Source organism: Acipenser ruthenus, chromosome 22 (genome assembly GCF_902713425.1).
Source record: "Acipenser ruthenus chromosome 22, fAciRut3.2 maternal haplotype, whole genome shotgun sequence".
NCBI lineage: Eukaryota > Metazoa > Chordata > Actinopteri > Acipenseriformes > Acipenseridae > Acipenser > Acipenser ruthenus.
In genome coordinates this window covers 22,280,747-22,308,404 of record NC_081210.1, presented here as the reverse complement: position 1 = coordinate 22,308,404, position 27,658 = coordinate 22,280,747, and the positions used below count along the sequence as shown (strand labels likewise).

Below are 27,658 nucleotides of genomic sequence, written 5' to 3'. Positions count from 1 at the left end.
TCAGCAGCAGCTCAGCTACTTATCCCCAGGGCACGCCCCCTGTGCTTGCCGTCCTGTGCACCAGCCACCAATCCCAGGCAGACACGGCTTTCCGCTCTCGATCCCCTGATGGTCGTAACATCTCATCCCTTCGTTTGTACCAACAATGTTGCAACTGGCTACCACTCACATGACAAGCCGTGCCCCTGATTGGTGGTGATCCTCCCATCTCTAACGTTCATGAACACCTGCTGCAATTGAACTGTTGACCCTGGGTCACAGAACCTTCCCGAACGAGGTTACAGCAGACCCAGGGGCATTACAATATATTCGTAGTTAGTCTTTCCCTATTGACACATCAAAAAACTATGGAATACTGAAAGCAGTAAATTAGTGAAGGGAACTTATACAGTATAGTATGGTACATGTACACTTTATTGTTAAAATGGCCTAATCATGAATTATTGTAACAACATTATTCAGGTATGGAATAATGAGGAAACAGCACTGTATACTTGCCTTGTCCGAATAAACCAGGGATTCTTCCAACAAGCCCATGATGGACCCACCAACAAACCCATGATGGACCCACCAACAAACCCATGATGGACCCACCAACAAACCCATGATGGACCCATCACCCCCCACCTGCAAAAGATTTAAACCACAAACCACAATCATCAGAAGTGCAAATGAGCAAAAATATGAAAGCCAATTTAACTGAAATTTAAATGGCAAATGATCAAAAGTATAGGTTTTGTAATACGCTTGAACGGTTTCCATCTCACTTTTTCCACTAAAAATCTTAATGCAAACATGAAAAGTAATAAGAGGTTGTTTAACTTTATGTTTTAGGAAGTTTATTTGATGAATTAGTCAAACACTTAGATGTTCTGTGCTTGTTCATTGCTATATCAATTGACATATTACAATTGGATAATTCAATATTCTGCCCTATTATTGAACCATTGAAGCAGGGTTATAGCAGTAAAAGCCTATCCAGGCCTGTTGCTTTGGATTTTCAGCAGTCTGCGTCAGACCAATGTCTAGTGTAGTGTAGTGCTAATAACCAATGAGGTATTTGTCTCAAATAAATTCAAGCTAAAGCCAATATTCTAAATCCAAGACTGAGCTCTATAAACTTTGTTCATCTCTGTTTGTTGGAACAAAGAATAAACAGCTAACCTGGAAGCTAAAATGCAATATAAATAATGACAGGCATCCTGCCACTAAGCCTGGCAAACACATATTTAATCAGGATCCCTCCCCATCTTTCTCATTATGTCTTCCTAAACAGCAGAGCTTTGAGCATTATAATACAAATGAAAAAGGGCAGCAGGTTATTGGAAGAGTCACTGTTTTGTGTGTGTGTGTGTGCGTGCGCGTGTGTTTGTGTGTGGTACTACTTACTGTATTGACGATGCAGACCTTTGTAAATATTAAAGTGTTTAACAAGAAGTAAATCACCTAAAACTGGTTCATATTTGTATTATTAATAATTCAGTTCAGTTAAAAATGTCACACCACAATTGCGTAGTTATACCATCTACATGTATTTTCTTGCCTGTGTAATACCGTATTATGTGTGTTTTAAACAATTCCTTAATGTTGTTTCTTCGATTATTTACCAGACTTACTAGCTACTTTTTCAATCACAGGGGCTGCTTAATTTTATGCACCCTCTGCAACTATGAGTTCGCAAACATCTCTATAAATAATTGCAGATACTGCAGGGACAGCTGCACACATCTAGTCCTTTTTAAATCATACCTTGCCTAGAAGCTGTAGTGTAAAAGGGACGTGTTTTGCTGGAATAGCCAGTAAGCATGGTAAATAATGATATTAGCTGAAAATGCATAAGAGATAAAAGAACACACATAGTAGTACACTGTATTAGTAGCATTGTTTTCAGTGTGTAACAATCTGCTTTAGAATGCATAACATTATTAGACAGAATTCAAACATAGTCCTCGGCTGGTTGACACAGTGCCTAGATACTGTATGATCTATTATATAAAGGTTGAACAGTGTGTACGAGTGAGATAGAGACATACACATGACTGTATTAGCTGTCACAAATCAAGCCATGTGGGTGCGACGAATTGTATACTGTATGTGTAATGATTATGGGCCGTCAGATAATAGCATCTTCACTACTAAAATAGTTTTCAAACTGCAATAGAGCTGGAGGCCTTTGATAACATAAATGTGATTGTTTTCAATGACTTATTACTGGCAATCACATACTGCAGGATGTATTAACCAACGCTCACAGATCAAATTCATTGTTTTTTTTTTATCTTCTTGATATGGTACTGCCAGTTTCTGCATATCCTCATGTGAATTATTGTGTATAATGGAAAATAACTGGAGGGAAGCCTCTTGAGGAAGGCATAATAAAGCAGGCTTCACCTAAGATAAAAATAATTAAAAAAGCAGATAAATAACACATTAGTTTTAAATATTTAATAATATAAAAATATTTGAATGTGTTATTACTGAAGTCGACCGTTCTTAAAAATGATAACAGTGTACATAAATTCACTTTTATAGATTATTCAACTAACTGAACACAACCATACATGTATACTCTGTTTTGAAAATATATCTTATTTGATGATGGTTTTTTTTTATTCTACAATACAGATATCATCTACCTTATGAAATATATTATAACCCTGCATATCAGGCCTGGGCCTGAACCTGATTTTGTATTTGATTTGTAATGAATACTGTACAATATTCTGCATTTGACATAAAACATTTGACTAAAACACGTTATTGAATTTGTTTTTTGGAAACAACAATATCCTGCATTTTGACTCTATTGTAATATAACTCTAACATTTCTGCATTTTCAACAGTGCCTTTTTAACAGCAGGTTTAACTGGGAGGAGAGAATGACTAGACTAGACAGCACTGTGGCACACTGCATCTGAAACCAAAGTTGCAGCGGCCTAGTTTATAGCTTTAGAAGCTTTTTCGCTCTCCATTTGATGAGCCTGTGGAACCATCTGTTAGTCTATATATATATATATATATATATACAAATAACAATACTAATAGTAATACTAATACCTTATTCATAGATAATAGTATTCAGATACCAATTCATAATTTTTGATACTGAGAGGTCAACAGACTAGCACTCTGTTTGTTCTCTGACAAGATTGAACAGAGCAATGGGGAGATATGTACAGAGGTCATTAATAACCTTTGAAAATGTGGCAAGCTATAGTCACACAGCAGCACTGGATTGTTAAACTCTCTCTGAGATGCAGCTGCCTGTACACTTCTGCACTGCAAGGATCTCACCTCAGACCTTAATGGATCCTGACATATGCTATTGTTCTAAGGAAGAACAGGTTTGCATTCCATATTGCTGGTGTTGCTTTTGAAGATTCCAATTTCTAGATTTGCAGTACCAGCAAAAAAACTATATCATCCAGCATATACTGTAGATCTTTCTCGGGTAAAAGATCTCTGCTGTTTTTAATTGTATTTGTATTCTATTTTGTATTTTCTAAATGTACTTAATTTAATTTATTGTATCTGTTGCTTTAAATTTATGGTGGCTTGTTAAGAGCTTTGAGATGGCCTTGGCTTTGAAAAACGCTATATAAGAGTTCTTGTTGTTGTTCTTTTGTATTGTGCAATGATGATTAAATCGCAATAGGCAGGTACAGTCAAATACACTCTCTTTATCAGTGGTGAGGTAACATCCATACCCTTGTTTGTTATTTACAGTTATTTACAGTTTTCTTCAATATCTGAACCCTGTCAGTTTGCGATTGATATATTTATATTTATATATGCACACAAAAAAGGTTCAAATCCCACCTCAGCCATTGACTCATTGTGTGACCCTGAGCAAGTCACTTAATCTCCTTGTGCTCCGTCTTTCGGGTGAGACGTAGTTGTAAGTGACTCTGCAGCTGATGCATAGTTCACACACCCTAGTCTCTGTAAGTCGCCTTGGATAAAGGCGTCTGCTAAATAAACTAATAATAATAATAATATATATATATATATATATATATATATATATATATATATATATAAGAACAGTCTGAAAGAGACCACTTGTAGTGTGGACATCAGCTTCATAGAACCTTGAACTCTGTTGTCTGGGGTAGCAGAAGATACTGTCTTTTTCAGTTTGTACTCCCCAAATATGTATTAAACGGATGATTAAATACAAAATTTGAAATTCTGACTCATTTTCAAGGAAAATTGTCAAACGAAGGAGACTTCTGGATAAACACTTGTTTAGGACAGTATATTGGGTGACATGAAAGATGTTTGGAAAATCAAGACTTTTGGATCAGGCTCTGGATAATCAAATAGGAGCTGCATTTGAGTTGTTCTGGCTCAGGAAAGTATGAACTAGTGGTTGCCATGGTGATGCTATCAGAAGCAATGATGAATGATTCCCTCCCTCAAATACAAATGACTTGGAGGTGTTGTCAAATTAATGTGCTAATTATTCATTAGATTTCTACATTGAGAAGCTCCAGAAGAACTTCTGCTTTTGCTGATAGGCTCCAAAGACTGTCACTTTGTCAGATAGATAGCCTGTTCCAAGTTGCCTGTTCCTTATTCAACTGAGTGGCTATTATAATGCATGCATGAATAATGTCAGTCCTAAAGAAGATTCAGCTTCTCAAAATGAGCACAGTTAACGCTTAAACAACATTCTGTGTTACACACTAGACTAAGCACTTGCAGGCTTCATAAAACAGTCTGGCCCAGTGTAGTGAAGAAGAGAAAAAGTCTGATAAATGTCTTCATCAGTTTGAGTTATGTTCCTGGTTTCGGGGCACATACACCAAAACGGGAAAAGAGAAAAGTATTCTTTCTTTTCATTTTTTTTTTTGCTTTCACACTTTACAACGCCTATAGTGTTCCATTACAACACTAGTGGAGTAAATCTGTATTTCTTTTAGATTTTTCCATGCTGTGCATCCATCTCTAGGCCCAACTGCCACCCCAATCATCCATTCTGCCTTGTATGTGGACAGATTTTCCCTGTGAATATACATTTTATTAGGACCTTTTTATGGAGCTGGCCTGGATATTCCGGCAGATTCGTTTTATATTAATAAAGCAGCTGTGAGACAGGGTCACCTAGTTAATGATGTTCAGGGTTCTATTTAGGGAGTTGCCATTTAGGACTCCTTTCAAGGTACAAAGAGTCTCCTGATTCCTTGGGGCAGAAACAGCTACTTTCTTTTGTGCTCTACACAACTGATAATCAATATCTGTGCTTTACATCCTGTATATTTTTTTTCAAGCGAAGAGAGAACCCCACGTATATTTGAGTTGTTCATGCAATGCCGTGCACCTTCTTTACAATGTCCAGAGCCACACTCATACAAAATACAAAGATGCTGCCAGTCTTTATTTCCTTTTCATATCACAGAGGTCACTCATACCAGCCCCAATTTGCAGATGGAAAGAGTTTCAAATGTGATTTCAAATTCATTTATTTTTTTCCAGCAGAAGCCATTACCAGGAACAATGGGAATCCATGATTGCATATTTTTTGTTACTGCTGATAAACACTCTCCTGTCTGATAATGCATTTTTGGATCAAATTGAAAAAGAACAGAGATTCATCAGCATAAATATATAGTAACCCAGCCTGTGCTCACTGGTATTTCATCTTTCCACATTTTACATGTGTAAGATTGAGAGGATTATTCACTTGCTTTAATATAAGAACCAGCCATGTTATTGTCTATAGAGACATGCCACTGTACTATATCTATACTGATTATCTTTTTTAGTATATACTGTGTATGTGTGTGTATATATATATATATATATATATATATATATATATATATATATATATATATAAAAAGCATAGTTTGAGCATAAATAGACCTACATGTTAAGGTATGCATGAGGCCTGTGTTGGTGATGTGTCCATTCTGGAAGCAACGATTAAAATCACTGACCAGGGGCTCCCCAGTAAAGGCGCTCCACGAGGAGTGCAGGATGCGCCCTATAGTCTGGACATCGCGACTTCCAGTCCAAGCTATTCCTTTGCCGACCAAGGACGGGGGCTTCCAGGGGGCGGCGCTCAATTGGCCGCGCCGCCCGGGGGGAGGGAGGGTCGGCCAGGGTGTCCTCGGCTCACAGCGCATCAGTGACCCCTGTAGTCTGTCTGGGCGCCTGCGGGCTTGCCTGTAAGCTGCCATAGTGCTGCGTTGTCCTCCGACGCTGTAGCTCTTGGGTGGCTGGATGGTGAGTCCGCAGTGTGAAAATAAGCGGTCGGCTGACGGCACACGCTTCAAGGGACAGCGTGTGTTCGTCTTCGCCCTCCCAAGTCAGCACAGGGATGGTAGCGGTGAGCTGAGCCTAAAAATAATTGGCCATTTCAAATTGGGGAGAAAATAATAAAAAATAATTGGCAACGACGAAATTATTAAAAAAATAAATAAATAAATAAATAAATCACTGACCAGGTCTGGTTAGGTGCCTGACCAGTAAGGGCTATTGAAGCGAAATTAGGTGAACTGTCCAGAACCGGTTCTTGCCAACTCATGGAACACAAAATCAACAACTCAGGAAGACAGGATTTTTGTTTTTCTTTTTGTTGGTACTGACAGCTCTAATGCAAACCACACCCTGTCCTGAATCTTTGTCCACTCAAATGTGTCCTCTTGGGCAAGCGTGTGTTTGAACTAGTGACTGGGGTTAGTTGGCCTGTTTTAACCCTTATAAAAGTTTACCACAGTAAAAGCAAGTGTTAAAAAAAAAAAAAAAAACTATGGCAAACTTTTATAAGGAAAGCTCCTCCACTGTTAAGACATTTGATGACATTTCCTGAGTAAGTGATCCATATAAATTGTAAATTTACTAGTATTAGTCTTAGAGCCAGTATAGCAATTTTGGCTGATCCAACCAGCCATATTATGACACAGACAGAACGACCAAATTAGTCCAGAGCACAGTTACGTTCCATATTCGTGATTGAGCTGGTTGCATTACACAGAAAATTGATAGGAAATTGGATCCTAGAATAATATGTAATAATGTAATTTAAAACCAACATTTTCTCATTGAAAAGCCATCACTTATCATTAATGAATCCCTTTGTGTGCATTAGCAACTTCCACATTTATAGCAGAAGTTTGGATAAGGAGAATAGTTGGATTTCCATTAGTTTGTTTTGTAACATTATTTGACATCTAAATTGAATTTCTAAACAAGGCTAGAGTTCCATAAAAGTTCAGTTACTGTAAGTATAGCAGTGCAAAGCACTGAGGTATGGTTCCTTTTAAAGTTCATCACATCAGCTTACATTTCAGGGTGCTATTTACAAATATACATTACAATAACACCTGACAGTGTTTAATGTAGTTGCAGAAAGACTATTTTAAACTATATATATATTTTTTTTCAGGTGCAACAAAAACCATTTTAGTATATAAATATACAGTAACATAAACAGTACCATACACACTTAGGTAGTAACAGTATGTTATTTTTAAAGTAATTTGCAACAGAAAGTGTGGAGCTAGAGGGATAGATTTAAAGAATTTAACACCAGTGTAATTAGAACTTAGATTAAAAAAAGAAAAAAAAAGTTGATGCATCACCGGCTGTCAGCGCTAAATACGATTACAAAGAACATTCTGCAGTAATCAGTCTGAAATAGCAGGCAGGTTAAAAGTCAATTTCAGTAAAAGGAATTGTTTTTTACGCAAATTTACTAGAATATTGGTTGTTCTACATAAGTGGATCACAATATTGTTCAGTACCATCTTGAATTGCTCAATTGTGCATTACTGTAAGCACATTAATGATTATTTTGTTAATGAAAAATGTGTATTTAGAAATACGTACTTGACATTGGAACATTTGTATGAAGAAATACATATATATTTTTCGACAATGTTTTTTGTAAATGGGAAAATGTTTTATACAGAAATAAATATATTCAACATTATTATTTTGTTAATTGCCAATTTACATGCAGGAATAAATACATTCTTCGATGATACACCTGCATTTACTAATACACTTTGGTAAATCATAAGATCAGCCGGTAAATGTATTTATTTCTTCAGAATTTCAGACGTTTATCAGCTTATTTGCTAAATGTTGACATTTACCAGTACTGATTGACCAGATTCTGACTTTTACCGTAACATATACAGTAACTGGCAAACAAACATTTACCACAGATAACACAATATTTCTACCTTAACTATAGCACACTGTGTAAAATTGGTAGTCACCATACCCCTATATGTGTGTGTTTATTTAAGGATTTAAATTAAATCTAGCAAGCTTTGTGGTGAAGCTTAACAAAACTTGCCCAGCGCATGTGAATATTATTTGCACTTAGCACTTGACTAATAAATCCTTCATGTTGAGCACCTACAGTATCTCTCCACAGCAGATATGTCTGACCGTCTTGACACCAGTCTCCATTGATATGCCTGGACATATCTATCTATCTATCTATCTATCTATCTATCTATCTATCTATCTATCAAAATCCTGATGCTCTGTAATTTTAATAAACAAAAACAGGAGATTGGAGATGATTCTTCAGGGAATAAAATAACACATACACTATGTCACTTGGGGCAGGATTTTCAAAAAACAGTGTTATTGTATCAAACTCGTGGTATAGTAACGAGAGCTTTAGTAGCAAGTGATTTTCAAACGAAATGTGTTAATTAAATCAATCTATTAATGCTTTGAAATTGAGTCGATGAAGTTGTCATTTACAACCTTTTGAAAAAGCTGCCCATGGTGTCAGCTTTAGTTGATATGGAGGAACACTTCAAAACCTGTTGACAAAGTGCATTGAACTTAGAGGGGTTTTGTCACAAAGACGGCCGGAGTGGGTGGCGTCAGACCAGAAAGGAATACAGACAGACGGTGGTGATGAGAAGCTGAGTGCAAATGGTGGCACTCAGCGTTTATTAACAAAGTAAAAGGTTTAAACAGAACACAAAACAGGACACGGCACTTGTAGCCAAAATAAACAGACAAACAAAACGAACTAACACTTAACAAACGGTGCACGGAGACAAACAAACACGGTGAGTACAAAACACTTATTATTATTTTCCTTAATTTCACGTTCTCCTTCTCTCTCACCCGTTCTCCACTCTGGAACACCCAACCCCGAGTGAATGAAAATGTGTCTATATATACTGTTGTGCTGGGATTCAATTACTAATTAATTATTCACTTGAATCCAAGCACGTGAATGAATTACGTGCAACCCTGTGCTCACATATTAATTACTTTAAATGCACGTGCAGTGATGTGCAATCCCATGCCTAAATACAATTGTACATTTTAAATACTCGTGTTACACAGACCCGTTTATATCCCGTGTACCAATGACTATACACCAATATTTAACACACCACATGCAACATACAACATATAACACACAAATGCACACAGGGGCGGGGCACATTGCCACAGGTGTATAGAAAGGGAATAGCATTTAGTCCCATGTGCTCTTCCTGTAAAATGGGCTAAAACAGTAGTTCCCAGAATGCACATCCAGAGAACAAAAGCAAACCTCACGTTAATACTGTATGCTGTAGTTTACATGCTTACTACAATATATTTAGTACATAGGCTGAGCTTTCTCCATCTACCCACCTCTAATGGATCCTGGTATTCACATTAGCACTTGACTAATAAATCCTTCATGTTGAGCACCTACAGTATCTCTCCACAGCAGATATGTCTGACCGTCTTGACACTATTGTTCCAGTTCCTCTGGCTAAATGGGGATTTACTGAAAGTGAAATGACACTGCTTTGTTAGTATGACATTTGATTGACACATATGTTTTTTCTTTTGTCTCTGTCTCTTGCCAACTGTGCATACTATCCTTATTTCCTGTTTTTTTTTTTTTTTTTTTTTTTCAGCTCTAGATGCCACAAAAGACCCCTGCTTGAAAGTAAAGTGCCCTCCTCATAAGGTGTGCATGACCCATGACTACCAAACAGCCATCTGCATCAACCACAATCAGCTTGTGCACAGGTAGGTGACAGCTTTCAACCAGTTTTCCATTGAAAACCAGTCTCCATTGATATGCCTGGACATATCTATCTATCTATCTATCTATCTATCTATCTATCTATCTATATATCTATCTATCTATCTATCAAAATCCTGATGCTCTGTAATTTTAATAAACAAAAACAGGAGATTGGAGATGATTCTTCAGGGAATAAAATAACACATACACTATGTCACTTGGGGCAGGATTTTCAAAAAACAGTGTTATTGTATCAAACTCGTGGTATAGTAACGAGAGCTTTAGTAGCAAGTGATTTTCAAACGAAATGTGTTAATTAAATCAATCTATTAATGCTTTGAAATTGAGTCGATGAAGACGGCACGGATTAAAAAAAAAAAAAAGCCCCACTAGTTATTTACCCTCATTTGGGTGGACATTTTGCCACAGCTTACTATATACAACTCTTTTAATGTGCATTTTGCAATCTTTTTTGGTTAAAAAGAAAACAAATACTGTAAGCCATCTATGTATATTTCTTGGAATTTATTTTCTTATGTATGTATTATCTACTTTTGTATGTATTTTAGTATGTACAATTGTAGGCTATAAATAAATAAGTTTGAAGTGCCATTTGTGTTTAGAGTTGTTAGTTATTCTACATGTATATACCATGTATGTAACACTTCATTATATTAAGCTTTTAAAATTAGAATAGAACTCCCTAACCCAATACACATTTGTTTATAATCAATTGTTCGGAGAATTCCTCTAATCATGCATTCCTCCTTTTCCAAGTGGAAATTAACTCCTGATAAATTATGACAATTAACACGGATTTGCTTTTAAATTCCCACACAAACAAAAGAAATAGTCACAAGAAGCCCTGCTCGTTAAAAGATTAACATTATTTCGTAAATCAACAATTTTGGAAATCACATTAGGACGATTATTTAATAACGAAATAGGCATAACTACCGGTTGAAAATGCCAAAATCAATGCTACATACTGATTTCTTGATTAACACTGAAGTTGTCATTTACAACCTTTTGAAAAAGCTGCCCATGGTGTCAGCTTTAGTTGATATGGAGGAACACTTCAAAACCTGTTGACAAAGTGCATTGAACTTAGAGGGGTTTTGTCACAAAGACGGCCGGAGTGGGTGGCGTCAGACCAGAAAGGAATACAGACAGACGGTGGTGATGAGAAGCTGAGTGCAAATGGTGGCACTCAGCGTTTATTAACAAAGTAAAAGGTTTAAACAGAACACAAAACAGGACACGGCACTTGTAGCCAAAATAAACAGACAAACAAAACGAACTAACACTTAACAAACGGTGCACGGAGACAAACAAACACGGTGAGTACAAAACACTTATTATTATTTTCCTTAATTTCACGTTCTCCTTCTCTCTCACCCGTTCTCCACTCTGGAACACCCAACCCCGAGTGAATGAAAATGTGTCTATATATACTGTTGTGCTGGGATTCAATTACTAATTAATTATTCACTTGAATCCAAGCACGTGAATGAATTACGTGCAACCCTGTGCTCACATATTAATTACTTTAAATGCACGTGCAGTGATGTGCAATCCCGTGCCTAAATACAATTGTACATTTTAAATACTCGTGTTACACAGACCCGTTTATATCCCGTGTACCAATGACTATACACCAATATTTAACACACCACATGCAACATACAACATATAACACACAAATGCACACAGGGGCGGGGCACATTGCCACAGGTGTATAGAAAGGGAATAGCATTTAGTCCCATGTGCTCTTCCTGTAAAATGGGCTAAAACAGTAGTTCCCAGAATGCACATCCAGAGAACAAAAGCAAACCTCACGTTAATACTGTATGCTGTAGTTTACATGCTTACTACAATATATTTAGTACATAGGCTGAGCTTTCTCCATCTACCCACCTCTAATGGATCCTGGTATTCACATTAGCAGTACTCCAATAATTACCCAGTAATTACAGCCTCCATTCTCAGGTTGCCAAAGCAACCTCAGTATGTAAGACAATTGCAGTTGTTGTTAAATCTCCATCGATGTCAGCAAGCCAATAAATAACCTGTCAAGCTAAGTTCACCCTGTCAAAAAATTACCTAAGTGAATTGGCCCAGGACACTGCCAGGGTCAAGGATGTTTGTGTTTCAGTCACTGTTATTGCTCTGCCTTGTGGGAAGACCCTTGATAATAGCAAATGACTCAAGGGTAGTCTAAGCCTCTTAATCTTCCTAACGTTCAGTTGCAGTAGTGAGCCGTGACACAAATACGTAGTAAGTGGAGACCAAGTTAAATATACCCCTGCTTGCACTGGCACGTAATATCCATTCTTGGCATTGCAAAGACATTCTAAAAAAAAGCTGTGCTCGAAACATTGTTTGGTTATAGAGAATGGTTTATGATGGAGACACTGTTTTCTAAGAGATAAACTGGTGAAATGACGAGCCAGGTGATGGAAGCACAGTAGCTAAAGTAGTCAAAGTCAAATTTCTCCTTCCTGTCCTGAAGCATCACATTTAATTTCCCAGGCTCCCCACCTGCAGCTGCACGCTTTCATTTTTAATTATTTGTTTTAATATTTCCTCCTAATGAATATGATTGCCTGCATAATGTTGTGACAGGGCTCATCAACAACACGGAAAAGAAAGATTCAGGTCTGTCACATCCAATTTGAGAAATTAAACCAGTGAACCGCAAAGGTCTGTCTTTATTTCTTATGAAGGAGACACTAGAATCATGTGCTTATATAGAATAAGTGTGAGCAGGAGCATGCTGTCTGCACAGTGATACTCCATGTTCTGCTGCTGGCAGGGGGTTTTCACTTGCAGGGAGAATAATTGGGTTTCATGTATGTGCCTGCTTGAGGGGAGTGTTCTTCAGTCAAGAGGAGAGTCTCTTTAGGAGAGAAAAACATACATTTCAAATAGACAATGTATACTTCAGAAGCAGGCATACAATATAGGAATTTATGGCGGCTGACATTTTAGGAAAATGTCATTGCTTTTTAATAAGTGTAGATTTAGTGCCACCAATGTGGTTGTGAAACGGTAATTACTGTATAAGCTTGCAGTAGAACCTCTGGAAAATATCATAAACAGTAAATGGAAGTCTGAAAATATTATTGAGTTTACAAGAGATCCATTGTTCGTCTACAGTAATTCTCCATGACTGTCTATTAGCCACAAGTGTAAAAATAGGACACAAGTTAACATGTGAAAAACATGTGTTATATAGATGTTAACAGCTGCCAGCAGCTAATTGCTTTTTGGCCTGTACATTTTCCATCAACTAAGGTGAACAGAGTATTAATTGGACTGCATCATTCAACAGTTTTTCTTTTTTTTTAATTAACTCAGGAGGGAGACAAAACTAAAATAAGATAAACAGGTGTGATTATCCACCTTTTTCACCTCATTTTGAACAATTCAGTGGTTAGGCACTGGTGGTGAGATTGAGCCCTGGCACACCTGCGAAACATCCCTGTGAACCAAGGGCATGAAAGACCACAGTTATCATTCGGGTCCCATAGGAAGGATGGAACTAAAGAAAATGGCATAGATTCAGATGTGTTCTGAGGCAAGAGTTTTACGGTTTGGTTCTCCCTCAGCACGACAAATAGCCAATGGAAAACCATCCGCACAGCGAGGGCCCCAACCACTCACGACTCGGATATGCTGGTGGAAAAGGGGCATTACTGTCTTTTTGTTGCTTCCATAACCCTAGAAGGTATATGCCCTCTACTAAGCATTTCATTAGGAATGTAGCAGCTGCCCTTCTCATGAGGTGAGATACACAGTGTGACAACTGTCAGAAGACAACCAAGACCGGGTGATGTATTTCAATGACCGTCCGAAAAGAAGTGGAGTGTGAAAGAGGTGGAGGACGGAGATGTGGTTCTAGTTTTTAAGCTAGTGAGGCAGACTGTGAATGAAAGGGGCAGTTACCTCTCTTCCAGAATAGTGGCAACCTTTTAATTGCTTTCTAGTCTTTTACAGGCTACACATACACACACCCATAGTTAAAATAGGGAAACTGGGAAGTGTTCACCTGGTTACATTAGAAGACCTCTTGTAATGAAAGTAAAGGCTTACTAGTTGGGGTTGAGTATCAAATTGAGATCTTTAGCAATTCGCTAAGAGTGTAAACCACACACACACACACACACACACACACACACACACACACACAAACAGCAAACAGTTTTATAGATTGATATTCACAGTGATTACCCAGTACTGTCACTTTGCCTTTTCAATTTTTTTTTCTTTTTTATCGATTTGAAATGACATACATATTAGCGCTGCATAAGCAAATCCGCACAGACACAGACATGTAAATTATGAACCTAATTTCCAAAAAGGTTTCCCAGGATGGCTTGATCTAGGAAACACACTTTTTTGTGGATAGGCAGGTGCAGCTTCTATCGCAGGGGAATTCCAATGAATCATCCTCTCATTGTAACCGGCGGCTTGAAACCTAATTCGATCTCATCCGCATGAGAATTTAATAAACCTACATGCTAATAAAAAGTGTCTGGTAGGGCACAGAATTATATCAGCACAGCTTGGAGCTGATTGTTTTTAACATCATGCTTTGTGTTTAGTAATGGCACCATGCTGTATGCGCTGCAAGTGGGGACAATATGCGTTCTAGCCGGAGGGTTGAGAGTTATTATAACTTAATAAAAAATCAATCTCAACATGTTTATTTTGTGTTTGCAGAGTGTAAGGAACCAGTTGCCATGGAGACTAACTCAGTGTAGAGGATAAGTGTGAAGTTCTTCTTGCCGACATTGGCAAATCTGATGAATCTTGTATTAACAGACTGAGGTTATTAAGTTTTGCTTGAAATATTTTGGTGTACGTTACATCATCTAATGGAGGTGAGGCCAGGTTATCCAAGACAGGTTCTAGTGCTAGTCCTATTTCACAGTTAATTATTGATGCTTTTTATGGTGGTTTAGCAGTACAATTGATTTGTTTTTAAAATAATGTATACAAAATTTAGTAGATACATTTAGTAAAAAAATTTAAATAATATTTGAACATTTATAGTTGGTTTCACAGACTCTGATTAGCACTAATCATGGACAACCTACAGTAATTTACTATTTACTGTTAATTAGAGTCTGCAACCAGCCGAAAATGAGATACTGATACAGGCTAAGCATGCCCCCCCACCTACCCCACACCTAAATGTACACACCACACACACACACACGCACACGCACACGCACACGCACACACACATACAAACATTTATAATGTGATTTCATTTAAAACGCCTTAAGCAGATCTGATCATTTAGTATTCCAGCTAGCAGTGTCATCAAATTTACTCATCTTAGTACTCTATTAAGTAATTAGTGCACAATGCATATTAAGTGCAGAGTTGGCATACGAAGATGTTCATTATACTTGCAAAAAAAGGGGGGTTTCTGTACACTGAATATTAAATATTTACCTGTCACTGATTTTTTTTTAATGATTTGCTTGGAATATTAAACCAACTGTATAATGAAGCCCCTCAGCTTTCACTTTTTTTCCCCTTGTACGGTGCTGAGCAAATCCTTTCAGATCATAAACTGGGAATAAACTATGCCTGCATGCGGTTAATCAAAAAAAGCTGGCCAAGTCAATCTCCTTGGAGGTTTCCAAACTATTCATGTATTTTTCCACCTCAATGGCAAAGAAAAGCACAGGCTCAAAATTCTCACTGAGTGTTACAGGACTGTAGCTATGTGTATGATCGTGTGCTGTTGGCAGAGGAGGCATGACAGTGACAAAGTTACGGTACATTGTTTCATGGCACAGAAACACATGGAACTCTTCTGGGTACTGTGAAATCTGATCAATATACACATTGCTTAAATAGGGTTAATAGTGATAATACAATCTCTGACTATCCACTGTATCCACTAGAAAAAAAAAAGTGGTTTTGTGGTATGTGCAATATAATATGGCCTTGTATCAAATACCTTGAATCAGATGACTGGTATCCCCCATTTGTATTGGTCCCCCCACCATTTGCCATGTGCCCACAATCCTCTGCCTACCTCATTGGATCAATTGGAGGCCATACTCATGGGGTAATGTATTTAGCCCTATACTAAATATATGATAAAACATGCATTATATGTAGCAGATGGAAATAATGTCACATTATTGATTCAAATGGTATTTAAAAGAGGATGCAACAAAGCCAAAATATAAAATGTGAAAGACTATTGGGCAGATGATTACTTAGTGTTGATTTTAGGAATAATGCAATATCGCTCCAGCTGCCAGAGGTATATGAACATCTGTTGGCTGCTATGGACAGTTGCATTTATCAAGCCTGGATTATTTGGGGGAAAAAAGAGAAAATGCTGCACAGTATCAGTTTTTGTCTATCAGGGATATCTGATTTCTTTATGGAAAACAAGGAAACAAAACACACTTTGGCATTCCAGTATGACAACCAAAATCAGTGATTTGACATGAGTGGAGTTCATGAATTAACAAGTCAATAACTGCAAAGAAATATTTTTTACAGACAATTAATTCATTAAGGGAAGTAGTGGGGAACATTTTTATTTTTAGTTCAACGTGGGTGGCAGTGAAGAGATGTGAGCAAGAGATCAGAGAGAAAACACTGCCACTAGTTAATGCATAATAACTTATTTAAAGGGAGTGCTATTGCGTGTTTTTGTAATGCCACCAACACTTTTTCAACAATTCATATTCCAAAATGCTTTATATATTTTATGTGTTATGGAGGCTCCTCGGGGGAAATGTAACTGTGCCCTGTTACACTAAACATTGTTGAAGTTCAATGATTAACAAGCAAATTATTCAGACAAAATTTATTACCATTGGCTAATGGTTTGCACCTCTGTTCTTTTTTTTGCAGTCTGCAACTTAAGAGAGGAAACCCGGCTCATAAACACTGGATGGGAGCTGGAAACCTAGCCAAGTGCAAGCCCTGCCCAGTGACTCACCCCAGCCCTGTGTGTGGCTCCGACGGGCACACATACTCCTCCAAGGTAAACGTGGGGGTATCAGTTGTGCAGGGTTTGTGTTGTATGAGGCAGTGCTGTTATGAATACTTTTGGATAAAGAAATAAAACAAGGTAATGGGATGTAATCTCAACAACCACAATCAATATTGACCTTCTACTACTACATTTCTAATATGTTTCTTTGCTATGTAACTACGGTACGTAGCACCTGTTCTGGTATGTTGGCTAGTGAATACATGAATGTATAATTTTTAACTGCTTTTTATTCTTAATAATGTGATTGAAAGCAATTCTGTCTGTATTCGTTGTTGACTGTACTGTATGAAAGCGCTACCCTGCTCTCTTGGTGAGGATTTCGATTTTCAAGGGCTCTGGTCTGAGTTAATAAACTGGAAGCAATTGGATTCAGTTCATTTTCTGTCAGATTTTTTTGGTGGTTTGTACATTAAAAGGGACATTTGATTTAAATATATTAACCTCTACGTACCTGCTAAATGAATTATCATTATTGAAGTATTTTATTGAGTGTGTAGGTCGATTTAATCTAAATATTTTGAAATCTCAATTGCCGGTTTTGAGAATAAGTTACCATCATAGTCACCTCTTAATTGAAATCACGGTTGATTGGCGAAAAAGCACTGTAGCATTTGAATATATGTCTTGGATTAGAAGAAATTGTCAGTCAGGAAATGTGGGAAAAGAAGAAGCTAAACAAAGGTGATGCCAATGATTTACTATGGGTGGGGTTTCCCTAACATGAATAAAAAATGTATGACTTTGTATGTAAAAACAAATTGAGGGAGATTTAAATCTGAGATTTGTATTATGCATGGAGGGGGTATTCTACTAACAGCGTTTTTTTTTTTTTAATTAAGATTTTAATCTCAAATCTTCAGATAATGCATGAACAGCATGTTTCAAAAGAAGGTATTTTGCAGTCAGCAAAGAAAATTAAAACTCAGGATTTCAATCTTTCGTATGATAGCCAAAGAATGAATATCATGTAAATGGCAAGCTTGAATACGAGAAGGGAAATGTGAAAGATGATAGCACCCTGCCTGCATACAGTGTATTAATATCACATGTGTGTAAAAGGAATTTGAACTGTTAAAAAGGAGGATTTTGTTTAATTATCTTTTGTTAAGTAATCAGTTACATAAAATAACACAGTGATAATGTAACACATTGGGACCTACTTTATTCCCAGCAATGCTGTCCCATAATTCCACCATTTATATGAATGTGTGCTTGCATAACTCCTGTTAAAAGACAGAGCCTTATCTTATAAAGCCTGGATTTTAAGATACATCTTCAATTACGGCATATCATCAGGGCTTCCTGTGATATGTATGCATAAGAGGCATTTTGTAATGCACTCCCATTGTAGATTCTGATCCCTGTTGGTTAGATACATTGAGGTTAAAAGCTCTATAACCACAAATATATAACTTTCATTTTAGACCTCCATTGAAAGTGGAAACTTGTATTTATTTGTTTGACCTTCCCCTAACTTTCTTATGGTGTTTGCATTCATTCTGATTAGTCCTATGTTCTATTCCAATCATGTTCACAGTTTGATTTATGGAGTTATTATCATGTTTCTCTACAGTATACCTTTATCTTGATTTGAACTTGCTTTCAGCTTGCGTGCTGATATGTACCACCTGATCAGACTTCTTTACTCCATCCTTAGAATGATTATAAGCATCATGCAAAATGTACGGAAATATTTTAAAATATTTTAAAAACAGTTCATTTTTTTTTTTTTAAAGAAGTGCATTTGTAGCTTCAGTAATGTATTGATATGTTCTAACAGTGGCTGAGTGAGAGAACTTTATAACAGATAATCCAAACATTCTGTACAAGTCAAATCTGAGTTTCCTGTACATCCTCTCTACTATAGGCATTTACCATGTTCTTCACAGTAATTCATTAAGATTTAAGGCAAAACAAATTCAATTCTGTGCAATTAAGACTTTCTTTTACTTCAGTCCCATTACCTTTGCTGATTTGCTGATTACCTTTGCTGATTCATTTGTGGGCTTCCAATTACTTCTATAAATGTCAAGCCTGTGGATCTGAATTATTGGGCTTACAACCATGACGAAAGCTAGCACAACTGGCTCATTGTAATTTATAGTGGGATTTATCTGAGTAAATAAATACAACCCCCCCACCAGGTGGGGTAGGTAACAGGAGCTGTTTCATACAGAATTCTAATAAAGTTCTGGGATCTTCAAGCAAGCACAATTTAATTTGAGGGCTGCATTTCTGAGATATTGGGAATGGATAATTCAACATATAGAAATTGGTATGGTGATGTTTTTGCCAGCACATGTAATTCAGAGAACCTAATATTGGGATCCAAGTGCCAACAAATTGAAAATGATGACTTTAATACTGGCCTCATAGACACTGCAAATTCAATATGTAAAAGTTAGTACTGGGATGACTAAGCTAGCAAATTGAATGTGGAGGGGATCTGTATTGAGATCTATGAGAGCTTGAATTGAAAATTATAAACCAAATCCAAAATTCTTAAACTAACACCTAGAATATATAGGATGCATTTCTGAGGTAGTTAGGCATCAATTTCAATCTGGGGCAATTCCATTCTTCAATTATGCTTAGCAGTGGTTGCAATTACTGTTTGAAGTGAATTTCTTCAAATGTAATGTACAGTACACATTTTAATATCGAGCTCTTGATTAATCACACACAAGTACAACCATATGTATATAGAACCTGGTACTGAGATACTATTAGTTACCAAGTATGATTGCAAACAGTAATCATTATAGTGACCGAATTGCATTCATTTCAATATGTTTAATTTAAAAGGGTAAGAGCCAGTCAGATCACATATCTAATTTTCAAAGAGGTTCTCGAAAGCTGCCACATTTAGTTATACAGGCTCTGACAGCCATATGAGACAATCAATATATTCAGTTCAAAAGATGCAGCCCATAATACTTCAAAACATGTGCGGTTCATTTTTCGAAACAGCTACTTGAATTTGGATGATCAAACATTGTAACTGAAGATGCTGACTTAGTGCACAGTACTAATGATTTCCAACACTATAAGATTGTATTATTTTTATTATTATTGATGTTTTCATTGTTTGAATTTTTAAGTCAGTGTGTTGTTAGATCTTGTGAAAGATTATCAATTCCTCTCCATTAAACAAGCCTTCCGTCACTTAAATGTAACGTGATTTGCTACATCCATGCCTTCAGTGTTTTGGTGATAATATTTCATATACAGTTTACATTACGGTAAAAATGAAGAAATACTAAAAATTTTAGTAACTTCAATGACACAAGTTTTGACTCAGTGTTTCTCAATGTCTTCAATGTTGAAACGAGTGGTCTCCAAACTCCAAAGTGGTGAAGTGATCTCCAAATGGTCCTATACAGAGAATGTGCGTGTGGTGACTTTGCATATGTTCCCTTTCTCTTACTATCATATGCATATGCACAGCAGATCCAAACAACAGAAGCAATGGGGTGTTCTAATAAATGTGCACACTGCGGTAAGTGGTGAAGGGTCAGTCCTTGCATCAGTATATTTACAAGAGCTTTTTCGTTATCTTTGCAGTGTAAACTGGAGTTCCAGACTTGTTCATCTGGAAGGACAATGTCTTTGAAGTGTGAGGGACCCTGCCCCTGTCTGCCTGGTCAAGAGGTAGTCAGACCCAGGAGTGAGAAGAACGGTAGGTGCTGAAATTGCATCTTAAATGCTGTTAAATTCACTTTCTTAATATGCAGTTGTTGTGTGCACTGCTGATGGCCTTACTTTTGATGGTTACTGTGACAGAGATCGGATGATTCCTGGTGTGATATCTCCTTCCCGAGCTGTGAGGGCACTGAGTAAAGGGAACACCCTGGACTGGGTGGCCCGACAGTTCATTCCCAGGGTTAGGCAGAAGTTGGCCATCTAGAAAGGGGACTGAACTACGGTACACTAAATCATTGACCCAAAAAGTTAACAGTGTGGCATCCGTGGCATCTGTTGTGAAACTGGATATAACTGAAAGGAGAACTGTGCTGGGATATCGTGAGTCTTTGTTTCTTTTGCCATTTAAGCACCTACTGTTTGTTATTGTTTGGACAGCTAACACGACATGGAGCTGTCGCAAAAGGACAGCATTAAACCCGGACAACATCACTGCACTTTGTATCACCCGAACTGTATTTTCACTACGAGCACTAAAAGCACGCACTGTGGACTGTTGTGTGTGTGTTTGTGTTTCGTGTGGGTGTATAGGAAAACGGGACTGTGTACTATTCAGAACTGTGTATTACTGCGGGACCAAACGGCGGATTACAAACAAAGCAATACACGCCGCTGAATTGCTTTTTCATTATCATTGTTTATTGTTTACTGCTGTTTTGTCATTCGGGCAATTGGATTTAAAAACAGTAAACCACCATAGCACCTGGATTATCATTGTCTGTCTGATTATTGATCACCTGCACCTGCACACGGTTAACCACTTTGCCACAGTTACATATTAACTGTTTAATTGTCTTTTAAAGACAATAAAAACTGACCAACAATTTGTCACCGACTAGAAGTTCTGTGGCTCGTCATTCCGAGTGCATGATAATGCACCCACGGTAAATACCCTAAAATCTGATATTTATTGCCGCAGAGGAACTTTAAGTCTGCAGCCACATTTTTATCTTGGACTAAGTTATATACAGTAGCATGTTTTTTTTTAAAAGTTCTCTCAGATTCCATTGAGTGAATCTTAAATATAAGCACATTGCTTTTAAATTCACATGTTTTACATGTAGTCAGACACTGGTCATCCGTGTGTGTGTACTCAGTGTCACAGTGACCCCCTGTCATGAGAAACAGGACGTACTGTATGGGAAGGTCATATTCCTTGGCTGTTGCTATGTGGCAGTCAACCAGTCAAAATGTCATGTAAAAGCACTGTTAATTGGACGACCATTACAGGTATGGTGGATAAGGGGTAAACTAATGAGTAAGGTTATAAATCAGGCCTAGTGAATTTAATATGTTTAATCCACTTAAGTACAAGTCAGTATTTAATGGAGCTTATTTAATGAGACAGGTGTGAAATGTACTTGTACAGTATGAAGCACATAACCATCTATATATTGCATCTTGTACTAAGTTAACACAAAGAGTATTGCAGAGGGAAGATTCTGCTTCATTTAGTTATTCATTGAGAAAGCCTTGACCCAGCAATGCTCCTTTAGTCAAATGCAATAGTTTGCGTTGAAATTTAAATGATGAGATGAGGTTGCAGACAATGGGAGATATTATCATACAAACAGCACACTATGATTTATTCCTCTGCTTGTTTCATAGGGCTGATTTTACCATTCAGAGAGATAGCACTCCTATGCAACAGCATACAAGCTTTAATGATCCATTACCAATTAGCCCCGCATTCATAAACTAGCAAGACAATAAAAGTTAACATTTGGCAGGATTGTAAGAAAATATGTTTTATAAGTAACATGTGATTCTATTATAGATAGGCTGAATGGCAATTGGCATACGTTGTATGGGATTCACTTTTTCGAATCAGGGCTAACTAGGCTGTCAAGTACCAATTTTGTCACAGTGGAGTATAATTTCTAATCCCAATTAACATTGATTGTGAATAAATTGAAGCTATTTGCCATACAGCATCATTCTGGTTTCCATCTGCTAGATTGAGAACAATCTCCAGGTGTTCTCGAGTAAAATGAACTGTAATTGAGTACACCAGTGTTCATTTGTTGAAAGCCCTCATACTCTACCATTCATAGGGATTGTGTCCAGGGTGCTGCAGGATAGTGCCAGCTGTGCAGGGGTTGCACTCATCAAAAGGCAGAACAAGGGCCCCTGTGCAGGCTTTGAAGATCAGGCTAGCAGCAATGGCTAGGATGGAGGCTGCCTGGGTTCAATATCTTTGCTTTGATCAGGTGGGTTTCCCTGTTAGATTAGTTCCCGTAGCTCTTTGATTTGTTTTGGGATTGCTTTGTTCAAGACATTGGATGAAGATGTTGGTTGTTTAGTGGAGGCATGAGTCTGGGTTTGCTGGAGCCCTGGTGTCAGCTGGCAGGCAGGTTCTGAATGAGGCATGATGTATGGGTAGGAATCTTTACCGACACCCTATGTACTGGAGTTTGACACCCCTGCCCTATGTACTGGAGTTTGACACCCCTGCCCTATGTACTGGAGTTTGACACCCCTGCCCTATGTACTGGAGTTTGACACCCCTGCCCTATGTACTGGAGTTTGAGAGCTGGGTTAATCCTTCTCAAGTTACATTTTATCAAACAAACTACTCATTTTAGTTGGGAGGAGATTTGTTGTGTTGCAGATACTTTGAAAAGTTTACACTCTGTGTATTTCAAAGTTTTCAATTACAGGCATCCGTGATTTTTGATTTTTTTAAAAGATCATTTTGACATTGAGTTTCCAATATGACTAAATTAAATAAGCTTGTTTTCTTCAGATGTATTCCATGTTGTGATCTCAATACTGGACTTTTAATAGTACTGCAATATTATTATCATTTTTTTTTTTATCTGAGAAGTTCAAAGCTCAAGAATACAATTTTCCTTTTACTATTTTGTTTTACATATAAATATATATTCTTACAACTGAATATTAAAATGGTTCACAATGATGGAACATTAAAACAAACATTTTTAAAAAAACTAAAAAACACCCCAATAATATTACACTGCAGAACCCCAGAACTGTAGACAGAGCTGGTTGGATTGTAAGAGTGAAATTCATTTCTTCCATCACATACATCATATGTAATTTTATGTCAATGGTAGTCAGTGGTACTCAACATTATAAACGACTGATGTTAGCAGGTGTCTCTATGTTGGTGAGATTAATACAATATGCTACCTATGAGTGTTTATTTCTAGTGTGTCAGTCAAGTAGCAGTATGAGATGGTAACATTTTCACTATCGATTTTCATTGAGTGTGACTCTGGATAGCGCCTTGTGTTATGTGTATCGTTTATTTTAAATTATTGGATTGAAGGCAGAATAAACTCAGGTTGGTTCATTACATTTATAGCAGCTACTCTCAGTATTGCAGTGTACCAGGGGGAAGGGTGGCAGTCAGCACAAGGCAGGGACTGGAGGTATAAAGAGTTAGCACTGTACATATAAGCCAATGCTTCAGGTCAATAACTGCTCGTCACAACAAGCCTGGCTTCCATGAACGGCTCCATCCTGTCGATCCTCACATCCGTGCTTGGGACACTGCCTCCCACCGGGCTGCTTAATTAATTTCAAGACACATTTCCAGTAATTTGATACCAAGGGTGTACACCGTCACCAAAGTGGAAGATCTTCATTTAGTATTCAAAGGTGTGCTATTCAAGGAACTGCAATACTAGGTAGTATGCCTGGAAGACAAACTGTGCTAAATTAGGTAGACTACAAGTTGTATGTATCTAGTCTTCACATCTTTATGGTGAAGAGCACATTTAATATAATTCACACGCATCATTATTATATGAATACTGGTTGAATACATCTGGCCTTTATATACCTTTCTGAGTACAATAATAATAATACTAAGAGAATATCAGAATATCTAAATACCAAATAAATCCTTTTGAACAATCTTACAATTTACACTGGCAAATTTACTTTTTATTTTTATGATTTTTTTTTGGTTTCCTACATTTGAAAAAAAAAAATTGGAATAAAATATAGGAATAATATAGGGTGAACATTATATACATTAGATTGGCATGCATTAGATCTTATTTAGACCTTTGTTATAGTTAAGTATGGCAGTTTGTATCTTTAGAGGTAGTGTTCTGTTAATATTTTGTTATTTGAGAGACAGATGCTAACCAGTGCTATGTCCCTGCTGTCATTCAACCATATCAAATCAAGCCTTAAATAGGTGCTGCAGTGATGTGCCTGTTAATTACAATCATGAATGAATCTCGCTAGTCTGTAATTGCACGCAACCTTTCATTTATCTGAAAGTTTAGTCAATAAATTAGTGTGTCAGCAAATGAGATCATCATAGTCAATTAAGTGGAGCAAACAAGTGATAATTCTGTATGTCTTTGAATCATAAGCAGCGTCTATAGCAATACATCTCTGCGGGTGTTTAATCCAGTTTTCATTTCACAAAACAGGATTTCAAACAATAACTTTCAGTTTCGATTTGGAAGCCCCTGTTTGCTAGGATCTCATTATTGCCTTAACCTTGCTCTGGAAATGCCAGTACTGCGTTTTTCTTTTGTGAGTTCATTAGGCTACAAATACAGTTTATATTAGATTTAAAAAATTCTCTTAAATGGAAGTTTTGGAAATGTAGTTTTCTAAAACAAAAAAGAAAAAAATTAAGGTTGCAAAAATGTAAATCAGATTGTTTAAGACCTATTTTTTTTCTTTTTAGTTCTGTATTTTTTTCTTTCAAAAAACAAACAAAACAGTGGGAGACTGTACACTATTAATACTTAACAGATTGTCTACAAGTAGAGTTAACGTATTTGATGGGGGGTAAAAACAGTAACTGTCAGTAACATTTCATTGTCAACTAACTTCTATTTTACATTAACACACTATTGCTGTATATGGACACATAGTATCAATTAATCTGAATTTCTAAAGCAGTGTTGGTGCTGAAATTGTAATAGAAACGCTTTCACTATTTGTGTGACTTTCCTGCAGAATATTTTGCAATTTGAGTCTGGAAACATGTCTACTACTGATTTGCTGAATATTCACAACATGTAAAGGTCTCTGCTTGATCTCTGTTTTTCCTTTCGCAACAAAAGATGTTATTGATGCGCTGGTTTTTTGATTGTTTTTCACCAGCCGAGGAGGGCTTATCGCACGCGTGGCCATCATAAATGGTCAACTATGTGAGGTTGCCTCATGCACTGAATGCATGCCTGCCACAGGGCTCCCCTGGTCCTAAACCCTGGCACAGGTACAGACGGGGATTGCAGTAACCACAGACAGTACATGCAGAAATTGCGACTGCCTGTCACTCATCTGATTTGAAAAAAACAACCATCCTCCAGCTTCTATCTGCAGCAGCAAAATGTGGTATAGATGCCATATGTAAGCTATGTTTTATCTCAGGCAAGCAACATAAAAATGTAATGGCCTCATTCATTAATAAGCCCCTAGCCCCTCCTTCCCTTCCCTCCTTAACATTATCAATGCCAAAACATTAATTTGAAGAACTGTATAACTGTAGAAAAGGCTAAGTCAAACTTGAGGAGGAATATCATGTTCTGGGAGCTGCTTTTTTAATACAATGGTTCAGCAGAGCAATGAGGTGCTAAATTAAGGTAAAGAGCTTATTCCAGTGTGAAAGATTTGATCTTAACAAGAGCAGCAGCTCTCTGTATGGAAGTGTTCTGATAAATGTTAAACCTAATGCACATTTGAAAACAAGTGGGAACCCAAGCTAATTTCAGAAAGATAGGAAAGTTTGAGGACAGTTACAGTATTACTAGACCCACAGAGCTGTATGCTTTTGGTATTTTATTTACACTTGTATGGCAGGAGGTATGGTTTGCCACATTTTATGTGAAATTACATTTCAGTTGTATATGTGCCTGTATGTTATTATTATTAAATGATGCAGTCACAAAATAAATCAGAGGAAACTTATTCCACCTCCAAACACCATCTAATACCCAAATGTGTAAAAGTACTCTTAACTTAAAGTACATCCTAATCCTTTATTTCTTGCTTTCTGTCATGCAATGTTGTTTTCATTGTTTGTTTTCATTAATTCTCCTTCATTTAATTTCGTCTAGATAGTCTGCATGGCCTTATTCAAAATGTATACACACACTGTCTATAAAGCTGCCAGGAAACTTGAAACTGCTTCCCTGCTGCTTAGCTAATCTTTTTGGCATACCTTCTAACAGCAGGGACTAGTCTGTGTAGGGAACCATAGAGTACAGGTCAGTTTAGCAGTGGGGAGGCAATTTACAGCTGCTCTATACCTGTGAAACCCCTGCCAGGGTCTGGATTAAAAACAAGAATGAATTAAAAATACTTAGACACCATGGGAAAACATGATGGGTATAGAGGGAACAATACAGTACAAAGTAAACAATAAATACATAATGAACATAATGAATGAAAGACATATTTTTCAGTCAGCCTAGGTCTATCAAAACTGTAGTATACTGTAATACAGTTTAAGACAATACCACCAGATCAATAATCATGCCATATACACAGTATTGTGCTCTTGACATTTCTAGCAATTTAACTTGCAAGCCAGAATAATAGTAACTATGGTATGTTAGAGGCTAATCTTACCTGAGACAAGTAGCTGTGGTGATGAGCATCACCGGGTGTGTGAACTATGCATCAGCTGCAGAGTCACTTACAACTACGTCTCACCCAAAAGACGGAGCACAAGGAGGTTAAGTGACTTGCTCAAGGTCACACAATGAGTCAGTGGTTGAGGTGGGATTTGAACCTGGGACCTCCTGGTTACAAGCCCTTTTCTTTAACCACTGGACCACACAGCCTCCTTTTACAGCCATTGTGTTAATAAGTATTAACAAATGTTGTTAATAGACTCTAATGTACAGATCAGTACTAAAGAGTACATTTCTAATAAGATAGTGGAAATCCTTTAAGCAACTAATGTACCA

The 27,658-nt window shown here is 37.2% G+C and overlaps 1 protein-coding gene across 2 annotated transcripts in view; it reads left to right on the top strand.

Moving 5' to 3' along the window:
* Positions 1–27,658, top strand: part of LOC117431634 (testican-1-like) — a 162,648-nt gene that overhangs the window by 94,409 nt on the left and 40,581 nt on the right. For both annotated transcript variants that reach the window (XM_058996151.1, XM_058996150.1), the window contains 3 exons: positions 9,897–10,011; positions 16,904–17,036; positions 20,613–20,727. In XM_058996151.1, the coding sequence (XP_058852134.1) occupies positions 9,897–10,011; positions 16,904–17,036; positions 20,613–20,727 (363 nt within the window). The remainder of the gene's footprint in view (positions 1–9,896; positions 10,012–16,903; positions 17,037–20,612; positions 20,728–27,658) is intronic.